Source organism: Brachycentrus maculatus, unplaced genomic scaffold (assembly GCF_059751285.1).
Source record: "Brachycentrus maculatus isolate JH-2025_06_01 unplaced genomic scaffold, ASM5975128v1 h1tg000683l, whole genome shotgun sequence".
NCBI lineage: Eukaryota > Metazoa > Arthropoda > Insecta > Trichoptera > Brachycentridae > Brachycentrus > Brachycentrus maculatus.
The window spans coordinates 583536-609210 of NW_028281415.1; the positions used below are offsets into that span (position 1 = coordinate 583536).

Here is a 25675-nt window from a genome sequence, read left to right on the forward strand (position 1 = left end):
GAGTCGCGCTTGAAAATTTGCGCGGGATGTAGCGTACAGCGCTACCGGCGGGAGTTTTTTTTTCAATTTTGTTTTGACTACATTTTTAACTACAAATTAAGTCATAGTTTTGATCAAACTATTTTGCATGTAGTGAAAGTGATATTTAACAAATTTTGTACCATAAAAAGACTTATAGTAGTTAAAGACTTGATATTGTGTGTGAATTAGTGTTTTTTTAAATTTTATATCCCGATTGATAAATCTAGTGTTAAAAAGGTTTTTTTTTTATCAATATAACGGTATGTATTTATTTTATGCAATATGTATTTCTGAGCTTCCATTATGTTATGTAATGTAATTTAGTTATGCGTTCATTCTAGGTATATTAAAAATAATAATTAACGAATATTCCCAAAGGATGAAAAAATATTTTTCAAAACAAGTATTTTAGGTAGATTTAAAATCTTTTAAGAAATCATATTGGTGAATTTAAAAATGATATAAATGTATATTTATATGTACATATATAAATATATACATATATAAATATATATATATATATATATATATATATATTATATATATATATATATATATATATATATATATATATATATATATATATATATATATATATATATATATATATGTATATATATGTATATATATATATATATATATATATATATATATATATATATATATATATATATATATATATATATATGTATATATATATATATATATATATATATATATATGTATATATATATATATAAATATATATATATATATATATATATATATATATATATATATATATATATATATATATATATATATATATATATATATATATTTATATATATATATATATATGTATATATATATATATATATATATATATATATATATATATATATATATATATATATATATATATATATATATATATATATATATATGTATATTTATAAATATATAAATATATATATATATATATATATATATATATATATATATATATATATATATATATATATATATATATATATATATATATATATATATATATATAAATATATATATATATATATATATATATATATATATATATATATATATATATATATATATATATATATTTATATATATATATATATATATATATATATATATATATATATATATATATATATATATATATGAAAGTATACAGAAAGTATGAAAATCGAATTTAAAAGTAATATTATGTATTTTTTTGGCCAAAAATAAAAATAAAAGTAAAACTGTATAATAAACTTACATTAAATGTTTTTTATCGAATAATAGGAATTTTCTTTATCAACTAGTCGAAAAGATATCAACAATTTTTCTCTTAAACATGTTAGTATCGTGTGTATTAATTAGTACGTAATTTTTTAAATCATAAATATTAAAACCAAATACAATTATGTGCCCTTACTAGGTTTTCCCGTGCCTAGGGCACATTCAACAATACTTATTTATCAAACTACAAATATGAAAAGAAAATTGTTAATGACGTGCAATCAAATACGATATTGCCATATTATGCTATCTATTTCAGATCTACCCACATTCATTATCGATTTATTATTAGCTATTTTCATTTATTTAAACTTCATTAACAGAAAATAAATAAGGACATCGGCGGGCTTATTGCTAAAAAGCAATTTTTTCCAACCAGCCAAAAACCGACTAGTGATATTGTTCAAAACGTTTGATACCATATATAGCTGTTTGCAATCAGAGGGTACCTGAACATTTAAAAAAACATAAATTAAAAAAGAAGATAATAAGGAGGGCAAAGGAAAGAGGGTGTTTAGGGAAGGAGGTAGAGGGAAAAAGTAAGAGTAGTAAAAGTAAGGTTTGATGGACAGTCAGCTGTTTGATAAACAGTTTCTTTTATACTTGGGTATTGTTTTTTAATGACTTTATGGATAATGGAAGCTGGTAAAATATGAAACATTCATTTAGGAAGATATATCTAGTTTGGAACCAAAAAAAATAACACCTGAAAATAGATTTTTATGATATAAAATTGAAAACATTCTAGTTATAACATATACTTGCATACGTATCTGAACTATTTGTTTTTGTATAAAACATGGCGCAAAACTAATCATCCAATTTTGTTTATCTTTTTTACTAAATGAAAAATATATTTTGATAAATAAATATATTTATTTGGACGTTCACAACTTTTTCTGTTTAGTGAAAAGATGATATCCGTCAAGTGGTTGCCACCAGTGTTGATTCACATTTGTACCCGTTTTATCAATCTGTTTTTATAATGCAGCTGTCTAGTTCACATATCGCTCACTCCTTTTAAGAACGTCATAAATAAAAAAAACTTGATTTTTCAGGAGAACGTTTTTAAAGTTTAAAAATATAACACAATGTTTTAAAAATAAATATTAAGCCACTAATTGAGCTTTATACTGTGCAACATATGTTTTTAAGTTAAACCTGAAGGTTTTTTCTCCATTTGAAAAATATTTAGTATGTTTAAAAAAATAATTAAACAATACATTTTCTTCAAAATGCAAAAACGACACTTTCTGCCCTGCAGCGGGTAAATATTAAGTTTAAAATATGCCTCTTTTGCTGGGATATAGTACATTTTCTGGGCATTCCGAAAACATGTACAACTGAAAATTGAAGATTTTTTATTTATGACGTTCTTGAAAGGAGTGAGCGATATGTTAAACATGTTTGACGTACGACGCCATTAGCAAAAATTATAACATCTTCCGATAGGGTGATTAAGTTTTCGCCACGCTGTATAACATTTGTAGGCTACATACAGTCTCTATGATGTATGTTTACAATGCTAAACCCGACATAATAAGTCGTGCAATTTCCGTCATTCAATTTAAGCGCAGTCATGATTTCATTCACAAATTTTCAGGAATTGAAATGCATTCGCTAACTCGCTTCCATTGTCATTTTCACACAAATAAATACACATATCGCTCACTCCTTTCAAGAACGTCATAAATCAAAAAACTTGATTTTTCAGGAGAACGTTTTTAAAGCTTAAAAATATAATGCAATGTATTAAAAATAAATATCAAGCCACTTATTGAACTTTTTGCTGTGCAACAGATATTTTTAGGTAAAACCTGAAGGTTTTTCTCCATTTGAAAAATATTTAGTACATTTAAAAAAATAATTACACAATACCTTTTCTTTAAAATGCAAAAACAACATTTTCTGCCCTGTAGCGGGTAAATATTAAGTTAAAAATATGCCTGTTTTGCTGGGATATAGTACATTTTCTGGGCATTCCGAAAACATGCACAACTGAAAAGTGTCGATTTTTTATTTATGACGTTCTTGAAAGGAGTGAGCGATATTTCTCATTATTCAATGAACATAATAATAATAAAAAATAACCTTATAATTGTCTGGATTAAAATCAATTTGATTTCCACAATGGGTAATCAAACTTCATATATGTACCTACTTAAAATAAATAAAAATCAGTAGAAGTTTTTTTTTTTTCTCGTCCGCCTCCGTAGTGTAATGGTCTGCACGCTCGGCTACCGTTCTGGAGGACCCGGGTTCGATTCCCAGAGGGGGGTCTTATAAATATAAATGATTTTTTCACTCTAATATTTATTCAATATTACTGGTACCTGAAGCGAAGGGCTGATCAACTTTCCTTCGTGTGTTAACGATCAAGATAACACTGCGTTTATATGACGCAGTGCCCTATGCACCATTGGGGTGAGGCTAAGGGTTCGAATGAAGAAGTTTAATACTTTAAAAGCCAATTGTTTATCTATTATTATAAAAAATTATATTCACTTTACTTAACTCATTTGGAAGAACAAATAAATACATTACTGTTATTTTACTAATGGAAGAAAGTTCTTCATTATTTATACTCTTAGTAGCTACCAGCAATATATAATTTTTAAAAAATCAATCAAATATTTATTTTGAAATTAGACTGGAATATGTTCAATGGTAAGTGAGTGAAGGACCCATTGCCAAATGACATTATAAAAAGGACGCTTAATTAATTAATTTATTAGAGTAAGGCCTTGAAAGCAGTAATGGCTAGGGTCAATTCGAAGCGAATTTAAATAGCTTGATGAAATATTAAAAATCTACCCTTATCATCTTTTTGGATACATTTTGGATCGTATCTTTGTCAACGTAAAGATATAGGTCACCTGTTTTTTTTTATCCTAGTACTGTACATGATAGAAATCAATGAAGCGTTGTCGCAGATTGTTTTGTCAGCTATCGTACTGTAGACGACATTTCCTGTACTGTGTGAAGTCACTGTTGCAAATCACAGCATTGACTGTGCGTTATGCGGAAATTTTCTAATTAATACATGCAAAACAAATGACTATGAAAACCTATTTTAACGAGAACTTGATCGATTAATTAAACACTCATTCTTAATTTAAATTTAACTTTAAAGTTTACTTGGTGAAAAACATTATACAGGGTGGCGCAATATTAACACTCTCCTTATCATTCATCGTTCACTTTGTGTAATACCACTTTAATAAACACAAATTCCTGACTACCGGTTTCGGAATAATCATTCCATCATCAGGTCATTGAAATCAAATTATTACGGTCTGACATTTATACAAAAATAATATTTTTAAAGAGAGAAAGAAGATAAATGAATCACAATGGGAATATTTTTAAAAGTGGAAAATTAAAATTTTTATTTTTGTTTAAATGTGTAAATGTTTTGTTGTATTTTGCCCAGACTTCCATATTCATCTTCATCTATGTTGAGATGTCAAAAAATAATACGAAAAATTACTCCTAATTCGAGATAATCCAGATTTGTGAACAAGTATTTGGACACACTTAAAATGTTGTAAATAAATTATCTGGTCAAATTATAAGCTTAATAATAAAAATGAAAATGGTATTTTCTGGCGTTTCTCATGTGTGTGATTACAAGTTTTTGGACACACTCAAAATATTGTAGAGAGAGATTTGTGAACAAATATTTGGACACACTCAAAATGTTGTTAAGACAGATTTGTGGACAAGTATTTGGGCACACTCAAAATGTTGTAAGGGCATTTTTTTGTGGCGTTCTATTCTCTCTGCCTACCCCTGCGGGGATGCGGCGAGATGGTTAGTTAGTTACTAAAATATTGAATACTGAATACAAGGACTTACGAAATTCTGTTTAGGACGTCTCAGTTATGTAGGTATAATGTAGGTACATATTATTTTATGAGTTGCGCGTGCGTGAAACTGAATTATCCGTGAATTACTACCTCAATTGGATCTGAAAAGAAAAATAATAAAACGTTAACTTTCAGGGCCATTCTGGAACTTAATCCGTTCGGAGTTATTTGGACCATATTACGCAGAAACCATCTAACCCACATATTGGCAAACTGAGATAATTGCTAGAAAATATTTTCTACCGTTTTCCATGTATGTGATCATAATCCTTTGTTTGTTTAGCTGCCGTGCTGGAGGTCCCGGGTTCTATTCCCAGGCGGGGGTGAAAATAAATATTAGTTATTTAACACTCTAATATTTATTTAATATTACCCTGGACTGGTCACTGAAGCGCAGGAGTGATGACAGTTTCCAGTTCCCAGTTTCTCCAGGGTATGCTTGGCTACAATAGTTTAGAGACTAGAAGGAATGTGTATTTGATTACGCATTTTTATCGATTGTTGCGCAGTATGATCGATAATCCTGAAATTATCCAGAGCATTGGTCTGTATGTTCCTGATAGTTACCTAAGACAGCGTCGGCATAGTTTATTTCACATTCCTATACACAGGACCAACCTGCCGATGGTTATGCCTGTAGGAAGAGCTACCGCTATGTTGAACAATATCACATTGGATATTGATCTGTTCCATGTGTCCGAAGGAGTTTTCCGAAGCGGGATTCTTCTACACCTTTAAGTCTTATTGCTTACTTTGAATATTGTTTGTTATGTATATATTATTTTTTTATTGAATAAATTGAATTGAAAATTTGAATTAAAATTGAAAAGACCTTGTCTTCGTCTGTTAACGATCAAGATAACACTGCGTCAATACGATGGAGTGCCCTATGCACCATTGGGTGCGGATAAGGGTTAGAAGAAGAAGATTATAATCCATTATTTGGACCTCACATACAACCGAAAGAGTTTCTGCTCGATAAAAAAGCTTTTTTCATCTCATCATAGATGTCTCTAGTAAAATTTTAGTGAATTAAAAAAAAATCATATGGATATTTTCTGCAATACTTTCAAGCATATAAATAATTTCAACTTGAAAAATGCTGAAAGCCGTCCACCCATATGGACATGTTTCTAACACATTTTATCTCTATTAGTTTAGGGTCAGAAAAAAGGTCGAAAAATATTGTGTGATTTTTAGGGTTGGGTGTCTTCCTCTTCTTTAACCATATCCGCTCCCTACGTGGAGAATATGGAGTCCACAAACTGTCTCCAAGCTCTTCTGTCAGCTGCCAGCTCCCTTGCATCCTCCCAAGTCAGGTCCGCATTCCGAAGTTCAGTCGAGTGGGTGTCTACAGCTGATTAAAATTTTACTGTTGAAGAAGTAGCGTTGATCGAAGATTCAAATTTAGCAAATTGTGGGTTGGATGGTTTCGGCATATCATGGTCCATTTAATCCGAACTTTTGTTTCGATGACATCCACATTAATTTTCGGTACACAAACATCGAGAACAAAAGGGAATCTATTGAATATATATTTTATGATTTGAAAGAAGTGCAACGCACGAATACTCAAGGATGCGGATGTGAGATTTTTTTTTAAATTTTACAACTGTGACCAAAAACCTAATATTGTATTTACACAATATTGGGTTTACATGAACCATTTATGGCACATTTATTTATGGTGTACAAATGATGTTTTTGCTGTTTTCTGCTGCCGTATTAGAGGTCCAAGGTTGCAATTGCGATGTCGATACAGGTTTTTCACTTCAAATTTGACATTTCATAAATCAAATTGGCCCCTTACAAAACAAATTGGACGTTATATTGCATTTTTTGTTAGAATTAAAAAAAAAATACATAAAGTATATTCAAATTTGAACTTGTGATTCAAAATAGTACTAAAAATCTTGTCTAAAAACTTCACATCGCGCGCACAGCCTATGACAGCGAGCCGCGCAGGTTTGCCAACTTGACGGCTAACACACTTGTTGATCTTAAGAATAAAAGATGTGGGCAGGTATTCACACTAATGGTATGTAGTAATTAATTTTTTTACCAAAAATGGACGTTATATTGTACATATTTTATAAAAAAAAAAAAGAATTTATTTAAATATTTTCATATTACTACTACATTACTATAAATACTAGTGTGAATACAGTGTGAAAACGTCCAATTTAAGTGAAAAACCTATACTGATACTGTCAGTAAGCGGTACTATTATTACATAATACATACAATACGAGGTAATACCTAAAACAGATTAGGTTATGGAATTACCATGACATTGAATTAAAAAGGTAATTGAATTCACATTCCAGTACTAAAAATTGCAATGCCTTCTTATCGTCGGCACTTAAGTAAGTAATAAGATGTGATTACTCTGTATAAATCAAGAATGTCAGAGCCAAACGTTCTATGTGCCTTTTTATAAATTTTACACGAAAGCAATAAAAAGGGACAAGAAAGCCCTGCTGGTGCCATAGGTGGGAAATGGATTTTGAAAACAGGGACTCGTAGTGTAAACCCATTAAAATGAAAAAATAAATATATAAGACCGTTTTTTGAGTTTATTAATTATAAACATGACTAATTATGAGAACTACAGATGTATGGATGAATAATCATAAGTAAAAATACAACACTGTATTTTCTGTTATATATTGAATTATTAGTTGATGAAAACATTTGTCGTTTTATTTTGAATATTTAGAAGCATTAACTTTGTGGATCATATTGACATATAATTTTAATTAAGTTAATTGTGGATCATATTGATATATAATTTTAAGTCATAAATTAAACCCTGAAGAGGGCAACAGGTTGTTGCTGAAACTAGTTGGTTGTTAATAAAAATGTGAGTGGATCAAAAAACAAAGTGTTTTTATTTTTCAAAATAAAACATCTGTAGTGCTTGAAACTAGTCGTGATAATGTACATTTTTATAATTGTTTCAGCATTCGCTTTGTGGTAAGAGGTAAGACATGATTAAATTATAAATAAAACGCATTTTTTACCACTTGAGTTACAGTATTATTACGACTAGTTTCAGAAGCTACAGACGCTTCTATCCACAGGTTTGAATATAAACCATCTATAGCTTCCGAAACTAGTCGGAACAATATAATATTCATGTGGTAAAAAGCAACTGTCGGGTTGTAGTCCCGTGGTTAGTGTCGCGGACTCTTGAATCAGAGTTTCTCGGTTCAAATCTACTCTACCACAATTTGATGGTGAATGACGCCAAATCAAAAAAATATATATTTGAACTGCTAAAATATACTTATTCTTTTTTTGATGGATAAGATTTATTTGAAAATGTACATAGATTTTGCAGCATTTTTTTCATCAAAACAACGTATTGTATAACGTTTGTGATTTCCACTCCGCAAATAGTTAGTCAATATTATTTTAGCTTGTTGAGAACTCGAGTGTTTTCTTTTTTATGTACACAACAATTAAAATTCAATGCGCATCATATGTTATAGTGTCATATTTAGAAAGTCATGGATAGTCATGATCGAGAAACCTATTGAAAGGACCGCCGAAACTTTTCTAAAAAATATATGAAGGATCTACGTGAATTTAATTTGGGAAGAAGAGAAAATTGTTTCATGACGAATTATTTTATTTTTTGACATGTCATCAAAGATGAAGAAGAATATGGACGTCTGGGCATTTGCGGGGCTGACAATCGTCATGGGAGGTTTAAGTGATCACTTTACACACGTGTAACATTTACCAATTCTACCCATTATTGACAACCACGTTTCTCAAATTCTTGGAAGTTCTATATATATGGACCAATTTTGAAACATTATTCTTGAATCACTAGAACTTCACTACAGACATCTATTGGTGAGATGAGAAGAAGCTTTTTGTTCAGCAGAAACTCTTTCATTAGTATGCGAGTTTCATTAGTATCCGAATCCTGGATTATAATCACACACATGAGAAACGCCAGAAAAAATCATTTTCTTTTTTATTATTACTAACTAACTAACTAACTAACCATCACGCCGCTTCCCCGCAGGGGTAGGCAGAGAGAATAGAGCGCCACACCACTCTGTCCTTGCAAACATTCTTCGCCTCTTCCACGTTCATGCATCTCCTCATACATACCCGCCGATTGTTACGACTCCTAACCCGACCACTTTCAAGTATTTGGCATACCTGATCGTGCCATGTTTTTCTCGGTCTTCCTCTGCTTCTTTTCCCGCTAACATTCGCCTCATAAATTTGTTTTACCGTTCTTTCCTCACTCATTCGTTCTACATGTCCAAACCATCTCAACACACCTTTCTTAATTTTATCGATAATGCTTATCTCAGCTTTGCATTCCTTCCTTATTTCACTATTCGCACATCTATCATACATCGTTTTGTTACACATTCTTCTGAGAGATCGCATTTCGACTGCATTCAGTCTACTTTCATCCTTCTTTTGCCAACTCCATGTTTCACTTCCATACATTCCATACATTTAATTTTATTATTAAAGCTTATAATTTGACCAGATAATTTATTCACAACATTTTGAGTGTGTCCAAATACTTGTTCACAAAATCTGGATTATCTCTTAATAACTCCTGTAATTGGAGATAATCCAGATTTTGTGAACAAGTATTTGGACACACTCAAAATGTTGTGATCAAATTATTTTCATTATAAAAGAAAATTCAACAACTATGACAGCGAAAATGCAAAATAAATTTGGAAATGAGTTTTTAATAAATAATACTTCTTTGGCCATATGCCAAATCAAAATATCTGAATTACAGCCTAGAAATCTGTATTAAATTTGTATGGAATCAATCAAAACCTGTATGAATCTTTGCAATTTGAAGACGTGATTCTTGGTTCTATGATTTTAATAAATTACAGCTTACTACAGATGAAGAAAAAAAAAGATTCCCCGCGGTTCGGGGAATTTCCCACGGATTGGCAACCCTGGTGCTGACCTAAAATTGCATCCGAATTCGGATGGAGCATTCGTAACGAGCGGCGAGCAGCTCGGCTCGCTGTACTGACTGCCTGAATGCTCGCATCGTAACATGTTACGTTACGACAAAATGCTCCGGTCACTCTCCACCATAAGGGCGTTTGTACACGGATTTACACGGAATTTTACCGTCCAGCACGTCAGTTAGCGTTTTAAAACGAATATTGGCTCTGATTGGCTTGTGCCTATGTTCTTCTTTCTTCGGATCGGTGCGTGAACACGTTGCGCGTAAATTCGATCACGCTAAATTGTCGTAGTCACATTCATTTTTCAAAACCGGACTGGCGGACAGTAAAAATCTGTGTAGTGCACAAATGCCCTTAAAACACGTTGTATCCCGGAGCCGTGTTTTAACGTGACAGTAAAACCGAACGTTGGATCCCGGAGCCGTGTTTTGACGTGATGAAGCAGTCGCCTAAAAATGTGCATTTTATTGACATCAATGTAACTCTCCATAAAGGCCAATATTGGCAAATTTACCAAACAAAAATGATTCATCAAAGTGTTTCAAATAAATATCAGAAGTTTTATTCGATTTAACCCACTATTTTCATAATTATAACACTTTTAAGAAACCCTTCACAAAACATGAAATTTCACAAAAATGGCCGGACACCGGGGAAGTTTTATGAGTTTTCGGCCGGGATCCATAGAGTTAAGCTGAGATAATCCAGATTTGTATATGTACAAAGATGCATTTATTTTACTAATTTGTTGATATCTCTTAACTAAAATTGAATATACGCACGGATGTGACATGAGAAAGATGTTAAAACTATTTCGGTTAAAGTGAAGAAAAAATGTCGAAATAATTATGTGTGAAAAATGCGTGAAATATGTCAACTAGAAAATATGTAGGACACCGGTAAACACACAGAATATTTATATACAATGTCTTATAGAGGCAAAATGTTATATATTGATACTAGAATAGTAGACTGAATGCAGTCGAAATGCGATCCCTCAGACGAATGTGTGGCAAAACAATGTTTGATAGATGTTCGAATGATGAAATAAGGAAAAAATGCAAGGCTGAGATAAGCACTATCGATAAAATTAAGAAAGGTGTATGTATTGAGATGGTTTGGACATGTGGAACGTATGAGTGAGGAAACAACGGTTAAACAAATTTATGAGGCGATGTAGTTGGAAAAAGGAGCAGAGGAAGACCGAGAAAATCTTGGCACAATCAGATATGTCAAATACTTGAAAGTGGCCAGGTCAGGAGTCGTAATAATCGTCGGATATGTATGAGGAGATGCATGAAGGTAGAAGAGGCGAAGAATGTTTGCAAAGACAGAGTAGTGTGGTATTCGATTCTCTCTGCCTACCCCTGCGGGGAAGCGGCGTGATGGTTAGTTAATTAGTTTAGAATAGTAGTGTAATAAAATATCATCTAGAACAGCGATCGGGGAACTTTTTTAACCATTACCCCAAAACATTTTTGCGTAAGTCGATATTATCCCCTCCCCCCATTTTGAAAAGAAGGCAATCAATGTATATTTAAAATAAAACTTATTTAATGAATTTAATTTACACGAAAAAGAAAAAAAAACTTACATTAAAATAGAAGTATGTAATAGACAAACAAAATAAAATTCTCAAATTTGATCAAACGAAAATTCAGGTTTTCAGGTTTCCTTTTCAGTTTTTTGGAGAAATGGTGTTGCTTCATGTTTGATACAATTACTTTAAAATCGGGACTTTTCGATGTAAAAGCAATATAATAGTCTTCAGCGTTTAATCGGTTTTTGAATTGTTTACATTTGTGAAAATACTAACATCATAGCAAACTAGAAACATATCCTAATTACTCCAACAAAATTCATTTTTACCCCATTTGGGGTAATTTACCCCAGTTCTAGAGGCTTTTGTCTAATAACAGTCATTTCATACAAGAAATTTAATTAATCCAGATTTTCATTTTGCGACCAATGAATACATTTCAAGATAGAAAAACGTTTAATGTTATAATTCAATCTTTAGAAAATTCCCTCCATTTGACGGTGTTGTCCATTATAATGTGAATAAAATAAACTAATTAATATGCGAGAGGAAATCATTATTTTATTTCAAATTTATATTGATCATACACATAATTACAAATTACAGTAATACGCCCTCACTGAGTTTACCCGTACCGAGGGCACATTTTACAATACTTATTTATAAAACTACACGAATGAAAATTGTCAAATATAGTAGAAACTAGAATTACTCAATACGTAACCGACTTTGTGCACTGATTGGCGTGATGAGCTTTGAATAATCGAATCCAAAAACCGAATAAAGTTACGACTTCTTTTAAAGTGTCGTTATTTGATCGTCCATATCGCTCACGTCAACGTCATAAACCAAAAAACTTGATTTTTCAGATCGTGTTTAAAGTTTAAAAATATAATAAAATGTAAAATAAATAAATATCAAGCCACTTATTGAACTTTTTACTGTGCAACTGATCTTTTTAGACAAAACCTGAATGTTTTTTCTACATTTGAAAAATATTTAGTATATTTAAGAAAAATATTAAAACAATACCTTTTCTTCAAAATGCAAAACAACACTTTGTGCCCTGTAGCGGGTAAACATTAAGTTAAAAATATGCCGCTTTTGCTGGGATATAGTACGTTTCCTGGGTATTCCGAAAATATGAATAACTGAAAATTGATGATTTTTGATTTGATGACGTTGTTGAAAGGAGTGAGTGATATATTGATGTGATGATGGAAGATAACCGCCTATAATTTAAAAGCGGGTCGCCCATTGTGATCAAAAGTTTAGCTACCTTACCCTTTGGTAACAGACTGTTGAACTGTGTAAATAACCTCGTAAAGACATAATCGGTAATGGTTACTTTAACATATTTAAATTAATTCACTGAACTCACTATTTATACACTTAAAAGTTTCCTTATACAAGTGTGGGTTAATCGCCAATTTTCCTCGCATGAAAACGTCGTAAAGTAAAAAATTCATTTCCTGTTTGTCGTCTTAATTTTTATTCAAGAGACGATAAAGCCATGAAGTGGTTAATCTCTTGAATTATGTAGTCATTTAATTGGAATGTGAGATGAATTGCAAATAATTTAGCATGTGACATGTAAGGCAGGGGTGTGCAAATGGCTGCCCGATCTTTTTTTCAGTACGACCGGCAAAACATTTAATAAAATAAATGAAAAATACACGTTTAATTATTATATTAATAAGTCACATTCGTTAAAATCTAATCTTTTTTTATATTTATATTACAATTTTTTGTTTTATATTATATGAGAATTGTATCAATCAATATCTGATATTACTTTAAATATTTTTATTTTCTGTAAACCCAGGTACCGACGTACCGGTAATGATTTTTTTTCTTGAAGCACCGTTTTTTAATTGATTTTTTCTTCCCAATAAATATATGATTTGAAAAGAAAAGAGTTATGGAAAGGTAAGGAGTTATATTGAAAACATAATAATAAAAATATAACAATATATTTTTAATATAACTCATCCTAAATAATGTGTTTTTTTTTTCCAAATATTTTTCATTTTAATTATGTAATAATTTACCAGTATTGTTTAATATATAGTTTGAAAAAATAATAAAATGATTCCCAAGCTATCTAAAAAAACCCACTGTTATTCTTTGTGCGGCCCGCGGTCAATGTTTTATCTATGTATAATCATACACATAATTACAAACATTTCAAGATATATATCGCTCACTCCTTTCAAGAACGTCATAAATAAAAAAATCGTCTATTTTCAGTCGTACATGTTTTCGGAATGCCCAGAAAATGTACTATATCCCAGCAAAAGAGGCATATATTTAACTTAATATTTACCCGCTACAGGGCAGAAAGTGTTGTTTTTGCATTTTGAAGAAAAGGTATTGTTTAATTATTTTTTTAAATGAACTAAATATTTTTCAAATGTAGAAAAAACATTCAGGTTTTACCTAAAAAGATCTGTTGCATGGTAAAAAGTTCAACAAGTGGCTTGATATTAATTTTTAATACATTGTATTATATTTTTAAACTTTAAAACGGTCTCCTGAAAAATCAAGTTTTTTGATTTATGACGTTCTTGAAAGGAGTAAGCGATATGTATATGTTTTATTTTATCTATAATGTGGCCAGCCAACCAATATTTGGCCAACCCTGGTGTGGAGTGTAGAATGTGGTGTGTTGTGCCTACATACTCGAATAATAACGGGAGTAAATATTTAGCCAATATTTGACTAATAATACGCAGGAAATTTCGGGAACTGGGGCAACTACGAGTACACGATATAATGTGAATTATGCCATTGGAATTTTGTAATATTCTACTTTTTATATTTATTTGTTAATTAAACTTCTTGTGCCTAAAAATTAACACTGGCAGGCATATTGCTGATAAGCAGTATCTTCCAATCAACCAAAACAGATTTCGCTCACTCCTTTCAAGAACGTCATAAATCAAAAATCGTCAATTTTCAGTTGTGCATGTTTTCGGAATGCCCAGAAAATGTATTATATCCTAGCAAAAGTGGCATATTATTAACTTAATATCAGCCCGCTGCAGGGAAGAAAGTGTTGTTTTGCATTTTGTTGAAAAGGTATTGTTTTATTATTTTTTTAAATTCACTAAATATTTTTCAAATGGAGAAAAAACCTTCAGGTTTTACCTAAAAAGATATGATGCACAGTTAAAAGTTCAGTAAGTGGCTTGATATTAATTTTTAATACATTGCAATATATTTTTAAACTTTAAAAACGTTCTCCTGAAAAATCTATTTTTTATTTTTATTTATGACACTGTTGAAAGGAGTGAGCGATTTGTGATGCAGATCAAAGTTTTTATACGGGTGTTTTTTTTAATTATACAAGATAAGCGAAAAATGTAAATCAAAATGTTTTACATGACACGTGTGTCGATGCATTCCACGTGATTTTAAGACTAAACCCTAAAAAATCACCTTTAATAATTTTTCTAATTGGTTTCAGGTCGTGAATCGAAAGAATGCATTTCAACCCTAAGAAAATGGCCGTAAAGGCTCTGCCCATACTGGGTTGGGCCAAGGAGTACAATGCAGGAACGGCTATTGCGGACTTGGTAGCGGGAGTCACAGTAGCTCTCACCCTCATACCGCAGTCACTGGCTTATGCTTCCCTGGCAGGTCTAGAACCACAGGTATATCTTAAAATTGAAACTAATTCCTTAATTCTTAAGAGTCGACGAATTTTTTAAATGGCAAAAGATTAATTTGTTGGCGGTAAGTATTCATGGTAGCTCTCACCTTCGTACCATAGTCACTGGCTTATGCTTCCCTGGCAGGACTAGAACCATAGGTTTATCTTAAAATTGAAACTAATTCCTTAATTCTTTAGAGTCGACGAATTTTTTAAATGGCAAAAGATAATTTAGTGACGGTAAGTATTCGTGATAGCTCTCACCTTCGTACCAACATGAATAAACTGTTATTATATAAATGTTATTTTTATACTTATCATGTTTTTTTGTCGGCAACGTAACGCCAGCCATTTTAGGTGTTTCTTCAAAAATATGTTCTTTAAAAACAGAAAACTGTCAATTAAATTCAGTTTAATGTAAGTTATAATGTATTTTATTCTACTGGGATCTCTTTGCAAACAATGGAAAATATAGTTTATAAAATACGTACAAGATGGCTAGATTTCTATCAAATGTAATTACAGCAATTATGAACTCGGTGTAAATATGAATAATAAATACCTGTATTCATACTGTGTAGGTACCTTAGATTATGCCTTGTTACAGAGATAAACCTTGTTATTAAAATTCCAAATTCAAATAGGTGCTTGAAAGTAAACTAAAATTATTGTCATCCTGTTATTCAAAAGTTTAAAATTATAGTGTTGCCATAAATGCAACAGATATTCATAAAGTACTCATTTATATATCATTATACCTTTTTGGATATTTTTTTCCTGCTTTGAACTAGTAGTAAAGTGTTGCAATTAGTATTTTTTATATTTATAATTCCTGTTGACAGTTGAGAACAAAGCAAAATTATTATAAATAATGATATATGTAGATGATATACATTACCTAAACATATGCTTTGCTGCAAAATATGTGATAATCAAAATGGCTACCTGTCATAAACGTACCATTATAATACATACTGCCTGTTCATTTAGTGAGTAGGTTCCTATAGTAAAACATAAAAGATAGGTACCTAACTACTAACAACTATTTAAAAATAATCACTTGATACTTATTTTTGATAATCAGAATGAGATAAGGTTTTTTATTTTATTTTTTAAAGTGTAAATTCATGCCATTAAATGTAAACCATTTGATTTGATAACTTCTTCTTCTGCATTTTTGACATCTCAACATAGATGAAGAAGAATACGGAAGTCTGGGTATTTACAGGGCTAACAACCTATCATAGACTGATTAAGTTATCACAGATACACACATGCAACATTCATATCATCAACCCATGATTGACGACCACACTAAAAAAAAATGAAAGTCCTAGATATATTGATCGATCTCGTGACATATGAGTTTATTTTAGAAGAGGTAAAGACGAATAACGGCAAAGGCTGGGGTACTTGGGGTTGCATACCCGTACTCGTACTAAATAGTGTATCTTGGATACAGCTTATATATATTAGAGTTTCTTGAGGATATTCCATGAAAATTATTTTAACATAAAAATTAAACACTTGTGTGATCACTTTTTGAGTTTAATAATGCAAATTTCGAGAACTACGGATGTTCTTATCAACGGCTAGAAATAAAAAAGGTTTATGCCTTTTGATTTCTTGAAATACAAATACCACCTATTGATGAGAACATCCGTAGTTTGTGAAATTTATCATGTTTTTATTAATAATTTTGAAAAAAAAGATCTTAAATAAGTGTTTTATTTTTATATTTCAACCATCAAGTTATTCCACACAGTTAATACCGAATTAATTAGTCCAAGATATTAATAGTCCAAGAAAACACATTGTTAATCAGTTTCTTCAAAGAAGTGTTACTTATTTCATTGTTTTACTATTTCTAGTATGGCCTTTACTCTTCCTTCGCTGGTAGTCTTGTATACATCTTATTTGGCACAACTCCTGAGATCAACATTGGCCCGACTGCTCTTCTGTCTCTGCTGACCTTCACATACACCCACGGAACCAGCCCCGACTTCGCTGTTCTTCTCTGTTTCCTCGGAGGCTTTGTGCAGCTGCTAGTTGGGTTCTCCAGACTTGGTAAATATAACTCATCACTTATAAAACTACAAACACTCAAATCATACTTACAATTTTGATTAGGTAAATTGAACTCATCACTTTTATAACTACATGCACTCAAATCATAATTAGAATTTTGACTAGGTAAATTGAACTCATCACTTTTATAACTACATGCACTCAAATCATAATTAGAATTTTGACTAGGTAAATTGAACTCATCACTTTTATAACTACATGCACTCAAATCACAATTACAATTTTTACTCAGTAAATTTTAATAATCACTTTTTCAACTACATATATACATATCACTCACTCCTTTCAACAACGTCATAGTATATCAAAAAACTTGATTTTTCAGGAGATCATTTTTAATGTTGAAGATTATAATGAAATGTATTAAAAATAAATATCAAGCCACTTATTGAACTTTTTACTGTGCAACACACCTTTTTAGGTAAAACCTGAAGGTTTTTTCTTCATTTGAAAAATATTAAGTATATTTAAAAAAAAATAATTAAACAATATCTTTTTTTCAAAATGAAAAAACAACACTTTCTGCCCTGTACCGCTTTTGCTGGGATATAGTACATTTTCTGGGCATTCCAAAAAAATGCACAACTGAAAATTGTCGTGTTTTGATTTATGACGTTCTTGAATGGAGTGAGCGATATGTACATTAAAATCAAATGTGTTTTTCTACTTATTTTGCCTTTGGAATGTATAAAGTTAAAAAGCTCCAGAAGAAGTTTAGTAATTCAATAATCCGGTGCTTAATCAAACCTTAGTCAAACTGCTCCTCCAGTAGGATCAGATAGTATCTTAGTCAAACTGCTTATCCTGTAAGTAATCCGGTACTTTCTTAGTCAAAGTGCTCATCCTGTAGGTAATCTGGTACTATCTTAGTCCAACTGATTGCCAACTAAAGTAATCTGATAGTATCTTAGTCAAACTGCTCATCCTGTAGGTAATCTGATGCTATCTTAGTCCAACTGCTTACCAAGTATGGTAAGTAATCCATTACTATCTTAGTCCAACTGCTTGCCCAGTAAGTAATTTAATTGATGTAGTCAAACTTCACATCCAATAGTTCCAAGCTATGTGGGGATTTTAGAGACACAATACTCTCTTCCGGCATATGTCATTCTAATTATGAAATTTTCCAGGCTTCTTGGTGGACTTTGTGTCCATTCCTGTGGTCTCCGGATTTACGTCTGCCGCTGCCCTCATCATCGCCTGCTCTCAGCTGAAGGGAATACTGGGACTCTCCTTCAAGGCTGAGACCTTCTTGGAGATTTGGAGGGCAATAGCTGACCATATATCTGAAGTCAGACTCGGTGACACTGTTCTAAGTGTTTGCTGCTGTCTTGTGCTATTGGGCATGCGGGTAATGGAAATAAATAAACGAATTTTGAATGTCTGATAATATTTGAAGTAAAAGAAAAAGTTTTACGGAATTTTCTGTCATTAATTTCAGTAAAAGTTACAATTTGAGCCGTCACTTTATTGAAAACTATCTATCCTGGCAACAATGTGTCAACATTAACATAATACACATCAAATTAAATTGAATTAAAAATATTACCATATGTATTTTGATATTTTTGTTGCAGCAACTAAAAGAAATACAATTAAAGCCAAGGAAAGGAGAAGAATTGACGAGAAAACAAATCATCCTGAAGAATATAATATGGTTTACATCTGTGGGGAGAAATGCTGCTATTGTAATTGGGTGTGCGATTTTTGCTTTCATACTTGACTACAATGACTACCATCTTTTCAAACTCACTGGTAATTTGCATTTTATGTTAAATCAATATGAGCAGATTATAAAATTCCATTTTAAAACAAATATCGTAATGTTTGTAAATATATATCCTTGTTCTGTCATTCGATGCCAGCTGTTGTTGACCTGTTGTTTTTTTTATGTTCTGCAAGATGCTGTCAATGTTCGGTGTACTGAGTGGAGAAAATTATATTTTTTTATCAAATAATTGTCATCCTTCAAAAAAGCTGATTAAACACTAATAAATTAATGATGGAAACAATAATTAGGGTTCAAATGTATTTTTTATGATAAATCCAATGACGAAAGTGACGTTTTCTTAAAATCGATAAATAAAAGCACCATATATGAGATATAGAGATGACAGCAACTTCTCTTTGAGGTATGTTATCTCTGGAAATGTCTTCAAATATATAGGTGGAGACTGACCGGAGCATTTCGTCGTAACATAACATCGTAACATCGCTCGCGGCAAGCAACACCGAGCATCCGAAACTATGGCTGGAGCACTCGGTTCGGTGTACTGACTGCCCGAATGCTCGCATTGTAACGTGTTACGTTACGAAGAAATGCTCCGGTTAGACTCCACCTTAATGATTCGTTATCAATTGCCTTATTCAAAAGATACAAAGGTTTCGGTTTTGTACATCGGTTATACAATATGATGGTAATTTACTGAAAAAAACTTTTTGCTAAATGGTCAACAAAATAAGAAGATCATTTTTGTCATTTTTATTGACTCAAATACATTTTTTCCAATGACTTGAGAGTGATTTGAGTTGTACAATGTTTATGGCCAGGTGTTTGCCATATTGACTTTTTAAAATATGTACTCTAAGTATAAATAATCAATTATTAGTAATTATTTGTCACATTCAGTAATATTTTGCTGCATACTTGAGATTCTTCATGGATTTGGTGTATGATTCATTCCTATTTCTCCCGGTCTAAGGTCAAGTTAAAAGACGATTCATTTAACTTTCAAATTTCATATTTGAACCTTGTGAATATCTGTCCTGTCTTATTTATTACCAGCTTTCTGAGATTTTCCTCATTCTGCCTGACAATATTCCCAAAATGTGAAAGTGTAGTATATGTTTTGGGATGCGGGATATATTATCTCAGGGTAAATATGCAGATGCCCTGTAGTACTTAGTATAAAGTAACCAGCTAAACAAAATGGTTGAGAGGTTCAATTATTTGGGAGTGCACATTTCAGAAAATGCGAGTCATAATAATGATCTGGAAATGTATTTAGGATTTAAAGGGACCAAATTGAGCATTCAACACTATGAAGATTGTCTGGAGATTGAAACCATTTATTGAGAACTAAATGCTTACTTGCAATATATCACTTTACAAGGTCTCAAAATATTGTAGTTATATGAAGATTGTCTGGAGATTAAAACTATTTATTGAGAACTAAATGCATACTTGAAATATATCACTTTAAAAGGTCTCAAAATATTGTAGTTGTATGAAGATTGTCTGGAGATTAAAACTATTTACTGAGAACTAAATACTTACTTGAAATATACCACTTTACAAGGTCTTAAAATAGCTTAGCTTTGTCAATAGATATCTACCACGCAGTAACTTATCTCAGTTCCCAGAATGTCGATTTCTATCACACATATCTCTTATAAAAATAAAATAATGCTTAAATGTGGTACTTTTTACAAATTGTAGATTGTTGACCCAAAGTTCATAGTCCATGTATGTTAACTGTGATCTTTGGGTCAAGAGTCTGGATATATTTTGTGTTTTTAATAAATGTGGTAATCATTTTAATCCATTGTCCTCTCCATTTTAGGTAAAATAGCCTCTGGATTACCGAGGTTTGGTCCTCCTAACTTCAACGCAACTGTTGGCAATGAGACATACACCTTTAGTGAGATGGCGCAACACTTGGGATCTGGTATACTTGTTGTTCCCCTGATTGGAATCATTGCTAATGTTGCCATCGCCAAGGCTTTCTGTAAGTGTTTTTAATTCACAGCTACCATTATTCATGTAATTACCTCGATAAAGCTTAAAATTCCTACACAGCCATTTACACACTATTGTTTGAGGGTGAAAACATAATAAGATACATAGTGATACACATTGACATAACCATTATGTAGTTCTTGAAGGTCGGAGTGACTATTCTCAGAAAATGCATTAAGAATTTTTAATTAAAACTTAATTAATAAATAATTTATACACTTACAAAAAATTACTGCCTAGATTTAAAAAGATTTATGCCATTTGTAATTAATTTGAAACTAAAGAAAACAATGTGTCGGGTTGTGGTCCCGTGGTTAGTGTCGCGGACACTTAAGTCAGAGTTTCTCGGTTGGAACCCACTCTACCGCAATTTGATACTTATTTCTAATAATGAGCTGTTTAGGCATACTGAAATAGTATGAAATTGAAAAATTTGTGTAAATAATATAAACACAAATATTTCTCTTTAAAAAAAAATAGTTTCTTTGTTATTCCTGCAATACATTCCCAATACATATTTTAATTTTAAATAAATTTACTCAATATTTAAGTAAATATTATTAAAAAAATACTTTTATCTTTACACTATAATAATATTTTTTATATACAGCGATGGGCAAAGTTCTGGATGCTAGTCAAGAGATAGTAGCTCTTGGTTTGTGTAATGTGGTCAGCTCCTTTGTGCAGTCTATCCCTGTTAATGGTTCCTTCTCTCGAAGTGCTGTTAGCAACGCTTCAGGAGTCAGAACGCCCGGAGCTGGACTCTATACCGGTGAGTCATTTATATGATAATATGAACAGCATCAGCTAATTTAATCAACATTGTGATATATTTAAACTGACTTAAAAGCTTGTACAAAGAGTCCTTTAAACATAGTAATAAATATTGAGATTCTTCTCTCAATTCGAATAATTTTTTAGATTAAAGATATAAAATTGATTATAATTTTCAGGTTTAATTGTGTTGATGACTCTAGGATTTTTAACACCGTATTTTTACTACATACCAAAGGGTACTCTCGCATCCGTGATTATATGTGCTGTGCTGTTTATGATAGATTTAAACATAATCAAAGATTTATGGATTAACAGCAGTGAGTACTATTGTCACATTAGTAATGACTTGTATTATAAATAATATCTTACTGAGGTTTTGCAAAGAAAAAAATTGTTAAAATAAAAAATGCTTCAATTTCAGAACTGGATTTGGTGCCTCTATTTGGAACATTCATATCTTGTCTATTTCTGGGCGTAGAATTTGGAATTTTGGTTGGAATTGCCATAGATATATTGTTACTCTTATATTTTAGTGCTCGACCAAGACTGAGTATGGAATTAGTAATGGTATGTACCTTTGAGACATGATAATATTTTTGAGAAATGGGTCAATAGAATTTTTAATTTAAGCTTAAGCAAGTCAAATACACACAATTATAAACTTAAAGATTTATTTGTATTTTAGAATACATAAACAACTTATGTACTTTGGTATGTTGTATGTTGGTCGAAACATGTACGGAACTAGGAGGTTTTAACCAGAGCTGAGGAGTCTATATGCTTACGAAATAAAGTAACACAACGGTGAGCTAAATGGATAGGTCATTATATAAAACACCCAGGCCTGCTTCTTATAATCGCGGAAGGTACATGTCAAAGCACAAATTACAGAGGAAGACCCCGCTTTACCCATATGGACCAAATTATCTCCAACATGCGTTTTAGCGCGTACGTCGAGTTGAAGAGACGAGCAGAGGATAGGGTAGAAACTAACCATGAAAGAAACAAATCAATCATCACAAAGATTGTAATCCACAAATAACTTATGTATCTTTTTTCTTCTTTTTAGATAAATCCAAATTTATTTTATACATTAGTGACACCGAGCGGTGGATTGTTCTTTCCTTCAGCCAACTATGTTCGGGATACAATTGGAAAAGCTGGACATGGGGGTAATTCTCTCGATACAATAGATGCCAAGGGAAAGAATATATTTGTCATTAATTGTTTGTATTTACAAAGGGCAGATTGGACTAGTGTTCAGGTACTTAAATACTGTAAATTTCATTATATTTTTTGTAAAAATACTTAGAACTAAGTAGTCATATTTTGAAAAAATTTGATAAATTTATAAATATTATTGAATGATATGAATACGATACAAAGGATCAAATATTTTTGATACACATATGTTATATGAATTGTGATATGATTGTGTAAAAACAGTTATCATATATGTATTATGTGTCCATCAATGACATATGTTAGGGACGTCACAAGACAAATAGTATTAGTAGTCCTAAGACGAACCCAATTTTTTTTAAATTGTGATATGTACTGGTATTGCATTCACACAGAAATATAGTACGACATTCTGATTGGATAAATAACATATTTGTTTTAATTTAAGAGTTTGCACTGAAAAATAGTCATTACTTTTCGGAGATTATTAATGCTATTTTATTTCAGGGAATAAAGTCTCTGTTGATTGATTTCAAAAAGGTCAGCAAAACAATCATATTCCTGCACTGTCGACAGAGTATAAAAGACATTCTTCAGAGGGAAATCAAAGAAAACTTTTTATATTGTTCCACAGAAGACGAACTAACGCAACTATTGAACAGTAAGGAATTTTTCTGTTTTTCTTTACAAATAATTACTTAAATTGCAATTATAACTGTTGTTTTTTGTGATATAATGTCATTCGAGTGCATTTTTTGATAAGATTTATTATATTTCATTTTTAGGTAGCATTTCGATAGAAACTATTGCAGAAATAAAAGTGGATGTACCTGAAGAAAGATTAAATGCATCGGAAAGTACAACATCTTTATAATTCCTGTATTAATCATTCATATTTTTTTTTAAAAACATCAATGTGAAACATGGTATTAGAAGAAGAAAGCTGAAAGAAGATTTGAAATCCAATCACTTAAACTCAGGGTTGAGAATGTAATGTAACGTAAGAACAAGATAATGAATATAATTAAGAGGCAAAAAGAAATACGATGAAGCAAAAAAGAGAGATTAGTTAAAAGATAATATTTTTTAACAAGTGAGCAAGGGAAGAGTAGGGTAGAGGCGACCAAGAAAGACTTGACATGAGCAAACTTACTACTAAAGCACTTTAATCCTAAATTCTGGTTTTGTCATGTTTTGGAAGCTAGAACTGCTATTGTTTGATCTGACTCATATGGCATTCCATCCTCTCCGTGGGAAAAGCCTGATAGTGCTTATAGAATAGAACCTAGGCTACCGGTAGACCATAAACAAGATTCTGGGAAAGGAAAAAAGTATTATAATGATGGATACACGAATCTTAGTGATAACAGGTATTTAAAAATCCCTTCATTTATGTAATAAATATGTACAATATAAATAGAAATATAAGATATCTGCGCTTTTGTATATACTGTTATATTTATTTAGAAATAAGATATTATTTTATACCTCATATTTTTTACCTAAAAAGTAAAATAAATGTCTTTTATCAAATATTATTTTTATTTTTTAATTCCTCGTATAAAAAGTAGACCTAATAGTGTCTCTGGTAGAGGCAGTAGATGTATTTAAGGTGGTAAATAATTTATGAATTAACACATTTCGTCTACTATAAAAAGAGTCATCTTCAGGCCACTATGCTGAAATTTCATCACCACCTTCGGGGGAAGATGCCCATTGTAAAAATGGCCGAAACGTCTAAAAGGGATCCAGATGACATGAAAACCCAGAAATACAAATAAATATAACAATGTCATTCTGCAAACAAAGCTGGCTTTGATAAGTAAATAATTACTGTCAAGAGTTTACGTAATTGACCACTTGATTTTTGTTATTTTGCAGATTCAATGTGCAAATTATTTGATTTAATTGTTTGTCTGAACTTGTAATGAGATGCAGCGTATAAATAAATATACTGAAATAGAGATGCATAAATGTATCAGGTTTGAGTTTAATATAAATTATTAGTAAATCTACTCAACCAAAGATGGTGTAAATGTTCTTGTAGTTTTTCTTGTAGTTCTTGTAGTTGTTTTAATTACCCAAAGATGGTAGTAATGTATGAATTGTGTGTAATTCTTAGATGGATTATCTACTCAAATAGAGGAGCGGTAAAGGTTATATCAGTTTTACCATTCGTCCAATGATGTCCAACAAACATGCTGACTTGATATTTTAAATAGTAATTTGTAAATCTACACATATGGAGATGGCAGTAATGCGTATTTTGAGTAAAAAACTGATAATTCACACCACATACGCAAAAATAAATAAAAAATAATGTGAATTGCCCACAAAAGTATTTGTTCACATGTAAAATAAAAAAAATCATTTTAATTAAGAAACTGCTGCAAAATATAAACAATATCAACAAAAAACTTCTTTTAAAAACACGCAAGACTCGACGAGTTCGTATGCAACGTCCTTGCCAGGGAGGTAATTTTATGGAGGTTTTAACACAAATAAAGGTTTAAATCTTAGCTAACCGTCATAAATAAAATC

General features: G+C 31.1%; 1 protein-coding gene across 1 annotated transcript; it reads left to right on the forward strand.

Annotated features, from left to right (window-relative positions):
* LOC148300639 (sodium-independent sulfate anion transporter-like) lies at positions 1-24667 on the forward strand. Its single transcript, XM_088274476.1, has 12 exons — positions 1-281; positions 15163-15349; positions 17220-17415; positions 18567-18787; positions 19014-19191; positions 21000-21164; positions 21786-21947; positions 22129-22269; positions 22374-22519; positions 23022-23216; positions 23642-23795; positions 23920-24667. Exons 2-12 carry the CDS (start codon positions 15179-15181, stop codon positions 24006-24008), a joined length of 1818 nt encoding a protein of 605 aa, XP_088130602.1. The 5' UTR covers positions 1-281; positions 15163-15178; the 3' UTR covers positions 24009-24667.
* The last annotated feature ends 1008 nt before the right edge of the window (positions 24668-25675 follow it).

Excerpts from the sequence above, each read along its gene's own strand:
- LOC148300639 (XM_088274476.1), top strand. The coding sequence starts at position 15,179 with ATGCATTTCAACCCTAAGAAAATGGCCGTAAAGGCTCTGCCCATACTG. Across the intron at positions 21,165-21,785 it reads TGCCATCGCCAAGGCTTTCT|CGATGGGCAAAGTTCTGGAT; the intron begins GTAAGTGTTTTT and ends TTTTATATACAG. Across the intron at positions 21,948-22,128 it reads CGGAGCTGGACTCTATACCG|GTTTAATTGTGTTGATGACT; the intron begins GTGAGTCATTTA and ends TATAATTTTCAG.